This window comes from Strix aluco, chromosome 13, assembly GCF_031877795.1.
Source record: "Strix aluco isolate bStrAlu1 chromosome 13, bStrAlu1.hap1, whole genome shotgun sequence".
Classification (NCBI taxonomy): domain Eukaryota; kingdom Metazoa; phylum Chordata; class Aves; order Strigiformes; family Strigidae; genus Strix; species Strix aluco.
In genome coordinates this window covers 10,209,592-10,225,679 of record NC_133943.1, presented here as the reverse complement: position 1 = coordinate 10,225,679, position 16,088 = coordinate 10,209,592, and the positions used below count along the sequence as shown (strand labels likewise).

Sequence of the window (16,088 nt, the reverse complement as noted above, 5' to 3'; positions counted from 1 at the left end):
GGGTGTCAGCCTCTGCCTCCAACACAAACCAACATCTTTCCCTCTCCTACCCAGGACTGAACCAGTGGGACACCCAACTCTCCACCTTCCAGTCTGCCTCTGCACAGCACCACAGCTCTGCAGGCATGCCAAACCGTTCAGCTCCCTTGCTGCAGCTACCTGCCAGGAGGAGCGTGACACGCTCTTGAGGGAGCCCACACACACGCTCATGCCCTGCGTGTGTCCTCAGTAACACTCCCACCAGCACCCTGTTCCTGCACCACTAGCAAACCTTACAAGCCTTAGCAAGGAGCCCCCTACAATCCCCAAGCACACCTGCAAGGGCTACACTCGAGCCTTTCCAAACCTAAAGAGTACAGGACACGCTACCTGCACCCGACCGACCTCCCCACAGAGCAGTGGTACAGCAACACCGGTGAGCAGCCACCCACAGCACACCAGAAAGCCCTAAACCCTCTGCACTAGCGTCAAGTCACTTCTTTGATGTCACCACCCTTGCAGTTTCAAACACCAGCATGACCTTAACTGGTAACACCGAACTCACACCAACACACACGAAAGTAACATTTAGACTTCCAGTAACTATTTCAGCAAAGCAAACTTCAACTTTTATCAAGCATTCTTGCAAAACACAACAGCAGCAAGTCAGGCAGGGGAGGGCACCCCTGCCTGTTCCAGCAGTCGCACAAATGCAACATTATATTTGACTCAACACAAAATTCACACAGGTCAGACACTGCAACTCACATTTGCAACGTTTTCTGTAACTCAGCAGTCAGCAAACCCACAGCCGCAGAAAAATACTCTGATGCCATGAAATTATATGAAAGCAAGCAAGGCTATTGTTGATAGGTCTAAATTCACTAGACAAGAGTCTGCACCTGGGAAGTGTTTAGGGGTCCACAAATCAACAGAGGTTGAAAACTGCTGCTCTAATTCAAAGCAGACTCTCTTACAGACCTTTTCCACCCATTAACTTGGAAATCCTGGCAATGCCTTCACCACCATAAAGGATTTCACTCCCTTTTTTACTGAGCGAAGACTGCATTGCACAGCACAGATGGCTCTGTGCAGACAGAACAAAACATAGGTCATATTTTTCTGGTATTAAAAACGGCATTAACTTGATTTAAAAAAAAAAAAAAAATTTAAACTCCCAGGACAAGCTCCCCCTGCTAGGATTGAGTTTCTTTCTCCAGGTGTTTCTATTCCCTGTGCCCTTCTAAATGCCAGAGCAAATAACTGAAAAAACAATCAAAATTACTATATACAAGAAGCTGTCAGTCACAGGCAAGAAAAACAGAAGTACGTTCTAAGCAACTAGACTGAAAGTTGATCATCACCCATAATACTGATTTTTGAGTTAAGAATGTCTTTAAGAAATACTGTCTCAGTTATAACTCAGAAAATACCACTTTTTTTTTTCTTGGGGCTCAAGTAGCTTGTTAATCACATTCAGAGTTGACACCTCTTCAGTAAGCTACATATTTGTTCAGTTAACTTGGGGAAATTAAAAAAAAACAAACTAATAATTGTTATATATCACACAGTTTAACCCCACTTCTGGGAACAGGGTGCAATGAGGTGCAATGAGAAGTTGCTATACTGCAAGAGGCAAATCAACAAATCTACAACTTCACGCAAAACAGAAATACATTGCCCTGAAGTTGAACGCTACTGCTACAGCATCAAACCAAGCCACTATCACTGATTTTAGCAAGGGCTTAGAAGCTGTAACAGCAGAACTAGAATCAACAACATAAGATTTGTTAATTAAAAAAAAAAATAAACCTTCAGGTTCTGGGAGATGCACTTTTCCAAAAGAAACCACCAGCAAGTAGATACAAAGACGGTTAGCAGAGGTAGCAGGTCTCAAGAGGCAGCATGTGTCCTAAAAAAGCACCTGTAAAAGCCCATTTTGTTGCTACTGTTGGCTATTTTTTCCCTGTAACAGTAGCAGGTGATATACTAAGTATACACTGTATAGAGCAGAACTTCACTGCTGAATAGCTGAGTGAAGTCTACACTCCTCTGGCAACAATCTTCACTAGAGACTTCAAGTATTTATGACTGTGGAGAGTATGTTAACCAGGCCATTGCTTGAACAAAGCCTCTCTTACCCAAGCTTTAAAAATAAGCTTTAAATATAAAAAAGCAGAAACAACATAGAGGTTTCTGGCATTGCATTCAGCAAAATCTCACCTTCAAAACTGTCCAATCTGCAAGAAAACACCTCGTTTTGCTCTTTGCACATAACATGTTCAGCTTCAGAGCACTGCATGGCCCCTCATGAACTGCGAAGGCATCAATCATTCATATGTCACACTGCACGAAAGGTAGCCAGAACATCCATATTTACTAGAGAAATGGCATTTTCTGTAACATCACATACACAAACAGATATTTTACACCTAATCAGCAATAGGAGATTAAATAACAAATACAAAGAAACAAGGAGAGTAAGAACAATCACAGCCAAATGCTAGAATAAATACTCCCAGGATCCAATCCGCTGCGCAGGAGAGCTCTAGATCCTACAGACTGTTCAAAAAACTGCCTCACTCGGAACAAGCTGCTCCTCACACCCAGGGTACAGTCCTGCTGTGGCAGCATCTTAACACCCACCCGCTCACACCACCACGAGGAAGAGATGCTGCGCCATCACATCATGAAAGCACCAAAGCCATTAAGGACCTCAAAAATTTATGGTCGAGTGATAACACAGCCCAGGACAGTGCCCTAACCATGGAATTACCCATTCTTCTGGATGCCCACCATGGCTGAAGCCCTTTGTGGGTAAGTTCAGAGCTATTCAAGACACGACTGCGCTTCAGTACAGGGGCCCAGTGGATACCAGCTGACTGCACAGCCAGGCAAGATCCAGCTACGTGCTCTTTTCTGAGAAAAATATAAGGTCTTCCAAACAGCGTAAATCTTAGTGGCAAAGAGGGGTGTGTGCAAGATCAGACGCACAGGGACAGCAGTACACCGAGAGCCTGTTCTCACCAGATGCACGTAGAGGGAGACCGTGCCCGCAGGAAGCACAGACAGCCAAAGGGAATTAATCTCCGCACCAGTAAGATGTCAACTGACCAAGGAAATTTATGTTCCCTGCTCAAACAAACCACTGCCATGCCTATTCTATCTCAGGGATATAACATTACCAGTAGTTAGCGACACCTCAAATCAACAGTCTAGAAGGATTTTCAGAAATGTTTACAGGAGTAGCAAGTATCACATGGCGTTGGTTCCTTTATTTTATTTTTAGTGAAGAGAGAAATGGCACTAGACATGTCAGTTAATAAATGAAGAACCAGAGCACCCCTCAAACAGGGACACAAACACTTTATAGTGAAAGTACTCTCCCACAACTGCAGATTGCAACGGAACTCTGAAGTTCATCACAGATTAATTCTAGGCTTAAAGAGAGGACTTTGCTGGCCTTCCGTACTTTTAACACATTGCATATGGTGTGGTTCTGGTAAAGCAAAAACCTTCCAGGAGCCCTACACACACGCCCTGCTCACTCCTTACATCCAGCCACTGGAAGCAGCCATCCTTAGCGATGAAAGATGTGGCTCTGGATTTCCCTGCACCTCATTTCCTCATTGCCATTACCCGAACATCATACTCCTACAGCATGAAGCTGGACAACAAGGAAATAGTATGAGAAGAATGAAAAGCAACATTGAGCGAGTGCCTCATGCCAGCTCTGCACATCCTGCAGCCTGAAGCCATCAGGGTCCCGTGGAAAAAACAGCTTGTGAATGCATAACCCGGGATCATACACTGTGTAACGTACGCGCACTAAGAGCGGCACAGACGTATTTAAATCCAAAAACTCTCCGCTTCCGAGTGCTCAGCTCTGCAAACCAAATGACTCTAACGTACTTTGTCGGTAGGAATTCAAAACCAACAAACTGGCAAAGAGAAAGCCAAGTAATATGGCACCAAAAGTTACATAAAAAGCAAAATTTCAGCACAAGATTTGTCAAACAAGTCCACCTGCTCCAGTTCCTCAGCAACTGAGTTCAAGCAAGACCCACAGCGCTCAGACCTTCCGTGACTGCACCCACCCTCCCCAGCACTGGAGCCTGGGCTCAATTCTCCAACTCCACATAACGCTGTCCAGGACCACTACAACTTGCAAAGGCCAGGGAAGTGCTCAAGACAAGCTCATGTCAAGATGGTAAAGAACAATGGAGAAATTAAAAGAACCCCAGCCGTTTAAATGGTAGTAACCCACCACGTGCACAAGGAAATAAGGCACCAGCTGCCAGCAGTCACTCTATCGTCACTTCTGGAGCAGAAACAAGACCCAAGAACCACTGCTATAATTTCTTTCTCTCCAACAGGAAATCTGTCAGTAGCTGCTGGGGAGCAGGGAGAGCTTCAGTCAACCTTAACTAAGATTAACTTGACACTTAAAATCACTTCAGAATATGCACATGCCTCTTTACAAATGAATGCTACCTGAGCAACTTCTCCTCTGTTTGGGGCAGTGTGTGAGTGCAACCGATGTCAGGGCTATTAGCAAATCCCCATGCAAAACAATACCTGCCACCACCTCTCCCTACCCAGAGGCATTACTTAAATGCTGGACTTTTCATCCCACTAAAGACTAAACCAAATGCTGGCCCTTCTGCTGGAAGCACTCTTGACATTTTGGAAATCAAGCCCTTTCAAAGTGAAAAATTCACAACTTGCAAGGGGCAGACACAGAGGTCCCAGACACATGCATCTTTCCTCTTGGCGAAACAGGAAGTCTGAGCAGCAGTGGGCATACTCAAAGCAGTGAGCTTCAAGAATAAAAGCTCTGCAAAAGCCTTGCTATAAGGTGGAAGAGCCCCATCATCAGACTAGGTAAAGGTGATTCGTCTGAAAGCATAGCACAGATAAGAGTAGCACAGACAAGCCATCCTAAGAATAGCAGTGCAGAACTCCGGGAGGTTTGTGGTTGTTGTTTCGGGGTGGGTTTTTGTTTCAAGTTTTAACAGGCTCTCAAAAAGAGTTGATTTCAGTTACCCAAATACAAATGAGACCAGAATTAAATGCTTACATGAAGACATGATCTAAGGAGCAAGCCTGGTTATTTCTAGCTACCATGCCATGTTCAACAATTAAAATAATTTAACTGTCTCAATGGTAACTTGGCACAGAGAAAAATCCCTCTCTCTTCCCATATCACAAGCAGCAGGGCTATTAAAGGTCCAGTCAGACAACCCGCGCTTACTTTCTAAAGGAAGAATGAGAGACTCAAGGAGAGAAGGATCCCAGGCTGCCTAAAAACTGTTTTTCTTTGTATCTTTTTTTCTGAACGCAGCTATGCTTTTAAAGTCACCAGAACAATTCAACAAGGCTAACGTCGTACTACACCAGACAGGAAGGCAGCGTTACTGAAAAGTCAACCCCTTGTTGCATATTCAAATAACAGGCTCAATCACCACCACAGTTTTGTCACCGTACAAGCTGCAGTTCTGTGGAGCACGCTGTAAAGCCACTGATAGCAGAGGCAAGTGTTGTGAAAGTACCTCTGCTAGCTTCTGTTTACAAAGTGAGACCCTCCCACAACCGCATCACTGAGCACATGTCTGCTGAGAGATCCCTGCTTTGCTCTGCAAAACAAAGCTAAGTATATGCACAAACCTCAGACCGACAGCACCCTCTTACCCCCAACGACTAAAGACTGAGTCTCCACAAGGAGACGGATTCTTCCCAAGGAACGGTCAAGAGGATCCACAACCCAGAGCGGAGCTTAACTGTGCCACAAACAAACTAAGCTGCTGTCAGCATCTTCCTGACATCGCCCCTTCCGTGGGCACTCTGTGACAAGCGCTCCCCCAGCTCCCAGAGCACACAGCAGGAACACTGCGTGTTCCCAAATGACACAGGTGAAAGCAAGTATTTCTCCCCAAGGGCTGTGTGCACCAGTAGCATCTGTCCAGCATCAGCAGCTCTACTGAAATTAAAGAGAGCAACATGGTTTCGGTGTCAGTGCTGTCACATGAGTTAATTTTCACACACTGCATCAAGTCATACTTAAAAAACAGAGTATCCTCCAGTAAGAAACCTTAAGTTTGCAAAAACATGTTTAAGAAATACACAAAAAAAATTACTGAAGAACTGCAGGAAGTATACATACATATCTGCAAATAAAGTCACGCTGAAAACCATCCAGAAATTATACTTGCATTCAAAAGCACATTATACAAAAAGTTAAACGCACCTAACTCCTTTCAGAACTCTAAAAGTTCAATCAGTTTTATTTCTTATTAGGAATATTAGAAAACCAACTAAAAGAATTTGTGTGTGTAGAGAAATTCGAAAGAAAAAAAAAAAGTCAGCCTCAATCACAAGCAAGGTTTCCTGCCCGTGAGGTCTGTCAGGCCATGACACAGCCCCTCCCTGGCCATCGCCAAAGTCTCGCAGCTTGGCTCCCTCAAGCCAGGCCAGACAAAGAGAGCCGTCTGACAGCGCCAGAGCCGGGGCAGGCAGGAGAGGGGAAAGCTCTCCTCCTCCCCTGCTTATCTCCAGTGCGCCCAGGGAAAAAAAAAAAAAAAAAAAAAAAGCAAAGCTTGTAACGGGGAAAAAACTCCGCCGAACTTGGCAGCGATCCGCTGTTCTCGGGCGGAGGGACAGTGCCTCTTGCTCCTGAGGGGAGAAAAGGCGGCGGGGGCAGCGCGGCTGGCCGCGCCGGGGCACAGGTGCGCGGCGGGGCCCGGTGACAGCCCGCGCTGGCCCGGCCGCCCCGGCCCGGCGGCCCCGAGCGGCTCCCGGCGGCGGCCGCAGCGCGCCCCCGAGGCCGGCAGCCTCCCCCCGCGCCTCGGCAGGGTCCCCTCGGCAAGATGGCTGCCCGCCCTCGAGGGTGCCGGCTGCGAGGGCGCCGGCCCGGCCCCGCCGCACCGCGCCTCGCAGCCGGCCTCCGCCGCAAAATGGCAGCGGCCGCGGCCCCGGCCCCCCGCCCGGCGCGCACCCCCCCCCCGCCACCTCCTTAACCGCCGCCCGCGCCCCGCCGGTGCTTACGAGCTGCAGGGCCGCCGCCGCGGCGGTGGCGGAAGGCTCCGGCTTCTCCCCGGGGCCGCCGTCCGGCACCGTCGTCGGCACCGGCTCGGCCGGCTGCAAGCGGGGCGGCGGTGGGCTGCCGGGGCCCTGCTGCGGCCCGGGGCGGCCCCGGCTCCGCGATCCGGACTCGGCCGCCTCCTCCTCCTCCCCGTCCGCCGCCTCCTCCTCCTCCTCCTCCTCCTCCTCTTCTTCTTCTTCTTCTTCGTCGTCGTCCTCCTCCTCCTCCTCCGGCGTCTCGGCGCCCTCCTCCTCCTCCTCCTCCTCCGCCGCCTCCACTCCTCCGTCCCGCAGGAGCAGGGGGAAGGCCAGGACCCCGCGGGGCGCGTCGGCGGCCGGGCCGGGTCCGTCGGCGCCGGCCGCCGGGTCCTGCGCCGCGGGGAGGCGGGGGGGCGGCGAACCGGGGTCGGGCAGGGCCTCAGCGCCGTCGGCGGCGCCGCCGAGGTACTCGGCGTTGATCATGGAGGCCAGATCCTGCAGCCGGCGCAGCGGGATGTAGCAGGACGAGGGGTCCTGGCCGTAGACGGGCTTGGCGGCGGCCAGCTGCATGGCGGGCGGCTCGGGGCCGCGGCCCTCGCCGAAGGGGCCGCCCTTGGCCTCGGCGGCCGCCAGCGAGGTGCCGAAGGGGACGAGGCAGCTGCGGCGGCTCACTTCGCAGGCCTGCTCCATGCCGGGCCGCGGGCATCCACCTGCGGGCACAGCACAATGGGGTCAGCCCGGCCCGCCGCCGCAAAATGGCAGCCGCGCCCGGGGGCCCGCTCCGCTCCGCCGGCCCCGCGCGGGCCGACGCCGCCGTCGCCGCGCTAGGCCCAGGCCGCGGCCCGCCGCCCGGCCCCGGCACGGCCCCCCTCGCCTGGCCTCGGGCCGCCCCCGCCTCGCACGGGGAGGGGGGTGTGGGGGGGGGGCCGCCGCAACCGCGGGGCCGCCGCTCACCTGCGGCCGCCGCCGCGGCTGGCTCGCCGCCTGCCCCCGGTGCGGGCCGAGAGGGAGACGCGCCGACCCGGCCCGGCCAGGCCCCGCCAGCGCTCCTCCGCCGCCTCCCTCCTCCTCCCTCCCCCGCATGCGCGCGCCCGCCGCCGCCATCCCGCCGGCGCGCGCCCCGCGCCTGCGCGCGCGCCCCCCGCGCACCGCTCTTGGGGTTCGGCGGCGGCCAATCAGCGCGCGCCCGCGCGGCCCCCCCCGCACCCCCCCTCGGCGGGCGCCCCCCTCCTCCCCCCCCCCTCCGCGCGCCGCCCGCCCCGGGGGTGGGGGAGGGGAGGGGGGGGCGCTCAGTGCTGCCCCCCCCCGGCGCGCCCCGCCGCGGCCCCGCTCCCCGCCTGCGGCCCGGCCCGACCGGCCCGGCCCGGCCCGGCCCCGCGCACATGGCGGCCCGGCCCGGGCCGGTGCCCCCGGGCCCGCCGCCCCCACCTCCATCTTAGGCGGCGGCGGGGGGCACCGGCTGGCCCCGCCGGGACGGGGCGGGACGGGGTGGCCCGGTCGCGCCTCACCTGCGGGCCCCGGCGCCCCGGCCGGCCGCCGCCCTCCCCCTCATCCCCCCCCCCCCCCCCCCGCTTCCCTCCGCCTCGTCGGCCGCGGGGCCGGCGGGCAGGCCGCGGGCCTGCGAGCGGCGGCGGAGCGGGAGCCAACAAAATGGAGTCGGCTGGGCCCTGCGCCCCGGCGGGGCACCCGGCGGGCGGTGGCTCCTGCCCAGCGGCGCGGGCCGCCCGCCCCGCCTCGGCCCCGGTCCCGGCCCCGGTCCCAGCGGGCAGCCGGCGGGGCGGGGGTCGCGGGCCGCCCGCCCGCCCCCGCCGGGCTCGGGTTACCCCCTGCCATTGTCCGCCGCGGACCGGGCCCGGCGCCCCCGGCCGCGCTCCCCCCTCCGCCCTCCCCGCGCACCGGCGGGCCGGGCCGTCGCCCTCCGCGGGGCCCGCCGTGCCGTGCCGAGCCTCGCCGAGCCTCGCCCGCCGGGGAGCGGCGCCGGGGTGCCCGCGGCCTGGCTGTCCTCGCCGGGCTCCGCCGCTCCCGGACAGCGAACGCCGCGCTCCCGCCCGCCCTCCCGCCGCCGAGCGGCGCGCAGCCAGCCCCGCGCCCGCCCGCTCCGCCGGGCCGGGCCGCCATCGGCCCCCCGCCACTCCCCCCCCCCCCCCCCCCCCCGCCACCACCGCCACCTCGACCGGCCGGCGGGCCCCGTGGCGGCGGCGGCTCCGTCGCTACCTCCAGATGGGGGGCCGGGGGGGTCTCCGCCGCCAGCCGCGCGGGTCCGGGCGCCGCGCCACGCCGCCGCCGCACCGGCACGGCTGGGCAGGCACGGGGCGGGGGCGGCCGGGCGGGGGGCAGCGGCCGGGGCAGCGCGGGGATGTGGCACCGGGGCGGTGCTGCCCGGGCCGCGCAGGGGGGGGGCAGGGCCCGGCCGCCCCCCGGGGTGCCGGGCGGGGAGCTGGGTGCCGCCGCGGCGCTGCCCGGGCGGACCCGCTTCCCCCCCGCCTTCGCCCGCCGCTGCCCTTTGTTTCCCCCCCCCCGCCCCCCCGGCCGGGCCGTGCGGGAGCCCCCGGCCGTGCTGGCGCCGCGCTCCCCCCGCCGGGCAGGGCCCCGGAGCAGCCTCTCTGCACACTCAGGCAGGCAGCGCCCGGCCCTCGCCGCCCCGCCGCCTTTCCCCGCCGAACACCCCGGCCTGGAGCGGCTGCGGGTGGCACCTCAGCGGGGCGGCGGGACCCGAGCCGCGGGCAGCCCCTGCCTGCGCCCTGGCAGCTCCTCCCAGGGCTCCCGGCTTCTCCCGCTGCCCCTTCGGCCCTGCCCGGGCGCTCCCTCCCTCCCGCCCTCTCTGCAGCTGGTGATGGGGCCACCGTTGCTCCCCATCGCCCGCCCCACACACCGAGGTCCCCGACCCGTGGTCCCCGCTCTGGTGTGTTGCCACCGCGGAGAGACTTGTCACCACGTTCAGCCTCGCGCCGCTCCAGCACACCCACGGAGGGTGGGGTGACCTGGCAGGAAGCGCCACAGTCGGAGGTTTTGCTCGTGACATGTTTGTACCTCCGAGGTCCCAGCCCGGGGCCCGGCCAGCGGCACCCAACCCGCCATGGGCCATCTCGCCCGGTGACCAACACGTGGGACCGCGCCGTGCCCGGTGCGGCACGAACTCAGCACCGAGGCCTTGTGCCCACGCGGTCCTCCCCGCCCGCGCAGAGACGGGGCAGCACCCAGCGTGACTGGGGTCCCTCTGTCCCCCCAAACAGGGACACACATTGGGCACAGCCTGTCTCCCCGGGGATCGGCTCCAGCCACTGCGGCCGCACCCCGGCACACCTGGGCGGGGGCCTGGCAGCCAGCTTTCCTCCTTTCTCTTTGGAGCAACCTGCCACGCACGTTTCCGCCACGTTCCCAAAATAAAGTTAATGGTTTATTTATAACCCCCCGGGGGCGGGCAGGGCCCTGTGCAGGGCGGGAGCACCCTGTGTCTCCCCATAGCCTGGCGCCCGAGACCCAGCGAGCGAGGGCCAACGTGGGGAGAGGTTTAGGACTGTCCCCAAGGAGGGGAGCGGCAGCCAGCACCCTGACCGTCACCAGCTGCCCTCGCTCTGCTGCTTTTGTCCCCTCTCCCACTGCAGAGCCAGGGCCATCAGCAGGGCACGTCCCAGCCTGGGCGCCAGCCCCATGCCCGGCCTGGTCCCCCCCAGGTGCCACCCACCAGAGGCTGAGCCCTCCACTCGTGGGCAGATGGCGCAGCACAACCCCATGGGACACCGGTGGGCAGGTGTCCAGTGGTGCCCAGGTGGCACCCTCAGGCCTGTCCCCATCCCACTGCCCCCCGCCCCCGCCCCCCCCCCAGCACATCCCTGCCAGTGGTGCCCCAGCGGGGCCCTGCGGTGATCCCAGTGCCGCTCCCCGCAGCCGTGTGGTTACTGGTGACGGGGGGAGCGGGGCAGGGGTGGCAGGATGCCCTCAGCTGCACTCCCCATCTGCTGTGTCACCTCTCCCCGCGCCACAGCCAGTGCCCGCAGGAAGGGCCCTTCCCCGGCCCCTCTCTTCCGGCACAGGAGCAGGCAAATGGCACCCGGCGGCTGCCGCCGCACTCCCGCCCGGATGTGCGGCACCGCGGGCAGCACGGGCCGGCCCTGCCGCCGCCGCACGAGCCTTTGTCCGCGGGCTCCGGTGGGGAGCGCGGGCGGACGGCGGCCTTGTGGGGAGGTGTCCCCGCTGCCAGGCTTTGCCTGCGAGCCCCCCACCCCGCGTCCAGGCGAGCCCCCCGGCCCAGCCTGGCTTCCCAGAGCATTCTGGGGCCTCCGGAGCTGGCCAGGCCGGCGGCTGCGGAGCCGCGCGGCACTGCGGGCTCCCTCTGGAGGCCCCGGTCCCCGTTCACAGCCCGGCACGGTCCCCCCCCAGGGGAGCGGCCCCGTTCCCCCTTGCTCCCCGTCACCCGATGCACGGTCCCGGATGCTCAGCCCCGGCTCCCACCATGGATGCTTCCCACCATGGATGCTCCCCGCCGCCGCGGCGATGCAGAGGGGAGCGCGGCCCCGCGCCGGGGGCTCCCGCTCGCTCTCCCCGGGGGAGATGGGGGGGTCACGGCCGGCCGGCGGGGAGCCCCAGACCCCAGCGCAGAGGGAGCTGTGGCCCACGCGGGTCCCACGGGAGCCGCGGGCAGGCTGGGCTCGCTGCGAGCGCCCCCGGCCGCGGCTCTCCAACCCCCGGCAGACACTTGGGCACCGCAGGGGACACGGGAGGATGGCGGGGGGGGGCGGGGGGGGGGGCCCTGTGGGGAGCACGGCCCCGGGGAGCAGCACCGGGGCCCCGCACAAAGGGCCGGTGAGGGCGGGCGGGAGCCGTGGCCGTGGGGCTGGCGCATGGCCGGGAGCGTGGGCGAAAGGGTTAAGGAGCTGCGGCGGGCAAGGGGAGGGCTGGCCCGGCCGGGGGAGAGGAAGGAAGCAGAGGAGGAGAGGAGAGGAGAGCATCCTGCCCGGAGGGTTTGCCGGGGGCCCCTTTCCCCCAGGAAACCGCTTGCGGGGCTTGAAACCGCTGGGGACGGAGCGGCGGAGAGCCGGGGCAGCCGGCGGGGCTCAGCCCGGCTCCGTGCCGGCGGCTCCGTGCCGGCAGCGCCGAGCCCGCAGCTCCGCGCTTGCAGGCAGACAGGGCTGCCCACACCTGCCTGCGGAGGCAGCCCATGTTTTTTCCTAGCTGGGCCGGTGTGCCTGGAGCGAGGGTCTGCTCCCTGTGTCGAGGCGACCCCGGTTTCCCAGCTCCCCCACCTCACAGCCCCCTCCATCCTGCTGCTCCCATGGTCCCCCAAAACCTTTGGGGGGCAGCCCCAAGGACAGGCAGGGCAGGAGCAGCCCCGGGACACACAAGGGCAGTGGGTGGGGGGCAGGACCCCCGCCACAAACTGAGGGGGGCAGGAGCCATCAATGCTGAGCTCTGCTGTCCTGCGTGGGAAGAGCTGTCCCTGGGTGGGGGTCAGCCTCAGACCTGTCCCCACAGCAGCCATGTGCAGCATGGGGATAGTTCCCAAAGGACCGAGGCACAGGGTGCCTGACTGGGTGCTGCAGCTGGTTTTGGGGACTTTCCTGCTCCCCCAGCCCTCAGTCAGACATGCTGCCCCCCCATCTCCAGCTGAGGGGGTGTACAGGGCCCCAGCCTCGGGCAGCGAGGCTGAGCCCTCGCTGGGCTTTGCGCCATCCACCCAAGGTAGACCCAGGGTCACCAGGCTCCCGTGCCCATGGGGTCCCCTTCCGTCGCTGGTCCCCATCACCCAGAGTGGGTACGAGCAGGATCCACATCAGGACACGGTGCAGCTCCGCAGCCCAAATCCCCCGCCCTGCCCCACTCCCGGCCCCATCCACCCGTGAGGGCGGTGGGACGCAGAGCCGAGCCAGGAGCCGTCCCCACGCCTGTTTTTCCCAGCCGAGTTTGTCACTCCGCCACCACAGCCCCAGGGCTGGCCTGCCGCGAAGGCCACTGTCACCAGCCGAAAAGGCGGGGATGTGCAGCGGGGGGCGGGGGGGGCCGCCCGCCCGGTCCCATTTCGGTGCAGAGCTGCTCCCGCTGGCCAGGAGATGGGGCTCGCAGCCCGGCTTCCCCAGTCGCCCGCCGGCTGCCGGCCCCGGCCGGGCTAGCGTAAGGGGCTGCGGCCTGGAGAGGGGGGGCTGCAGGCTGGAGAGGGGGGGCTGCAGGCTGGAGAGGGGGGGCTGCAGCGGGGCAGCCCCCCGCCCGCCCTCGCTGGGTCCCCCCCAGTTTGGCTGGATGGAGCACGGGGCCCACAGCCAGCGCCGGGGCTGGCGGCTCCGCTCAGAACCGGGGAGGCGGGGGGGGGGAAGGTGTGTGCATTGGGGGGGGGGGGGAAGGGGGTGTGCATGGCTGTGTAAATGGGGGCGTAGGGGGCGGGGGGTGGCTACATGTGCATGGGAAGGGGTGTGCGTGCAAGGGCGTATGAGCGTGCACGGCGGTTGTGCGCGGGGTGTATGTGTGTGCGTGGCTGGGGGGGGCTGCAGGCATAGGGTGGGGGAGCAGGTTTCTGTGCACGGGGGGGTGCCTGAGGGGGGTGTGAGTGTGTGTGTGTGCGCAGAGGGATGCAAGTGTGCATACACGACCGTGTGTGTGTGTAGGTGCATGGGAAGGTGTGTGTGCAGGGGCTTGTGCATGGATGGGGGTGGGTGTGCAGACATGGACGTGTGTGGGGGGGGGGTTGGGTGGGTGTTTACTTATTTGTGCCTACATCTGTGTGTACCTACATCTGTGTGTGCACGCATCTGTGTGTGCGGTGTCCGGGGATGCAGGAACTGCCTGTGTCCGGATCCCTCTGCGGGAGAGGACAGGCCCTGCCACAGCCTGTGCCCGGGACGCAGCACGAGGTGCCCCCACATGTGGGTGCCCATGGGCCCCTTCCTCAGCCCGCTGGCCCATGGGGGGCCCTTCCCTGCCCTTTGCTGCCTGGGCACCGGTGGTGCACATGGGGCACAGGCATGGGGCAAGGGCACGGCACGGAGGGTGTAGGACATGGGGAGGAGCAGGCAGGAGCAGAGGCAGAGGGGCAGTGCCAGGTGGGGGAGGCAGGAGCCTGGTGCCTTTCAGCCCCCACAGCCTCATCCCTCCCTGCCCGCGGGCACAGGCTTTCAGCATCTCACAAAAGCCAGATTCTCCCTGGAGATAAAATCCTGTCGCCTTTGTTTTAGGGAGAAAAGACAACAGCAGCTCCCGGCCCCACTACAGAGTCGTTAAGCAAAGGCATCTCCGGGCAAGGGGCTGGGAGCCACATCCCGGAGCTGGAATGAGGAACCAGCCGGTGTCCGGGCCCCTGGGGTGTTGTGTCTCCTCCAGGACTCAGCATCCTGCCCAGGACGAGCCCCATATCCATCAGGACTCAGCATCCCCCCCAACGGCTACAGCATCTCCCCCAGGATTCAGCATCCTCCCCACCACCCACCCTGGACCACAGCATCTCCCCCAGGGCCAAGCAGTGCGGGGCGGCGGCTGGGAAGCTCCTCAGCCCCACTGACACCCCACATCCCATAAGGACCCACAGACATGTCCCAGCAACACGCAGGGGGAACCCTGACTGGAGGAGGACACGAAGTCCCCAGGGGGCAGGTTCTGGTCAGGCAGCAGGTACCTGGCCCCAGGGCTGGGGCAGGCAGGGCCGAGCCAGGGAGCAGTGCCAGGGCCCAGGGGCAGGGGGGGGCAGGCGGCAGGGGGGGGTGGAGGTGGTGGTGGTGTGTGGGAACGTTGCCTCAGGAAACCAGCAGGATTTACTGGGCTACACGCTAAATCCCCCTCACAAAAGGGGCCTGTTCGTGGGGACAGGATGCCGGTGGCTCAGCCACACTTGTTTGGCCAGCAGAGCCTGGCGGATTAAGGACAATTGGTTCAGCCCTGACAGAAAATACCAGGAATGTTAAACAATAAAAACTGCCTCCAGTTGTCGTGGGGCTGCGGGACGCCCTGCGCTGCCTCCCTGCGCGGCCACGGCCCTGGCTGCCCCGTGCCTGGCAGAGCTGGCTCTGGCACAGCCAGTTGGCACAAGGCGCTGCCTGCACCCATGCGCTGCCTGCACCCATGGCTCGCTCACTAGGTGAGGGAGGATGAAGTGAGGTCATGGCAGGGGGTGTCAGGTCTCCATTTACCATGTCCTCTTGTGCCGCCCCAGCTGGCATTAGGATTAACAAACCCACCTCCACCTCACCCTTTAAAATTGTCTGTGGCCCCGTTTTCCAGGGAAGAGGCAGTGCCCAGCAAGCAAGAGCCGTGCAAACCATGCCAGGCATGGGGCACTGCCTGCCCCCCAGCATGGAGACCCCAGCCTGGAGGAAGGTGGGGGGCAAGCTGGGCACAGCCCCCAGGGACTCAGCCCGCTCCCCACGCACCCATTCATGTTCACCCCTGGTCCTGGCCGGGAGCTGGGCAGCCCCTGTGGGCAGCCTGGGCAGTTTGCCCTCCAGCGTGTGAATGCCCCATTCAGGGCTGTGCGAAATGCATTGGTTCTGGCACATTAGCAGACAGCTGGGATCCTTCCCGGGCAGGCAGGCTGCCGGGACGGGCAGGTTTCACACCTGCCGGGGGGCTGTCTGCCTCCGCCTGCCGTGCCGGAGCAGGGGGCTCGTCCCAGAAGAGAGGGGAGCAGGCCTGGGGATGGAGGCTGCAACCATGCTGGCAGGGCTGGGCTCCCCCCAGCAGCCCTGTGAGGGGATGTGACAAGGAGGGGACCCCAGGATGGCTCTGCAAGCCGCCGAGCTACCCAGCACACACAGTGCACAACAATCACTGCACCCATGGTTCAGCCGAGCCCTGCACAAGGGCAGCCACAAGCTGCATCTCACAAGAGCCCGGACCCCAGTGCCTTTGTAGCAGCAGGGAAGACCGAGAGACCCCCTCCCTTTCCAGCTGCCCCGGGCCCAGATCCTGCCCCACAGCGCCTGCCAGACCCCCTCCTCTTAGGCTGGTTTGGGGCAGGCCACGCCAGAAAGCCAGCTTCCAGGCTGGGGGGCTGTGAGTGCAGCTGGGAGCTGGAGGAGGAAACAAGATCCTGGGGCTAACGGCCGGCAAAGCTCAGCCCTAGATGAAAC

The 16,088-nt window shown here is 62.0% G+C and overlaps 1 protein-coding gene across 3 annotated transcripts in view; it reads right to left on the bottom strand.

Moving 5' to 3' along the window:
* Nucleotides 1-11,524, bottom strand: part of NSD1 (nuclear receptor binding SET domain protein 1) — a 69,146-nt gene extending 57,622 nt beyond the window's left edge. For 2 of the 3 annotated variants that reach the window (XM_074839110.1, XM_074839112.1), the window contains exons 1-2: nt 11,491-11,524; nt 7,024-7,748 (exon numbers count right to left, since the gene is read on the bottom strand). In XM_074839110.1, coding sequence (XP_074695211.1) covers nt 7,024-7,748; nt 11,491-11,509 — 744 coding nt within the window. In that variant the 5' untranslated portion in view covers nt 11,510-11,524. Of the gene's footprint in view, nt 1-7,023; nt 7,749-7,992; nt 8,136-11,490 lie in introns of those variants that run through there. The other variant, XM_074839111.1, reaches the window with a different exon arrangement.
* Between the last annotated feature and the right edge of the window lie 4,564 nt (nt 11,525-16,088).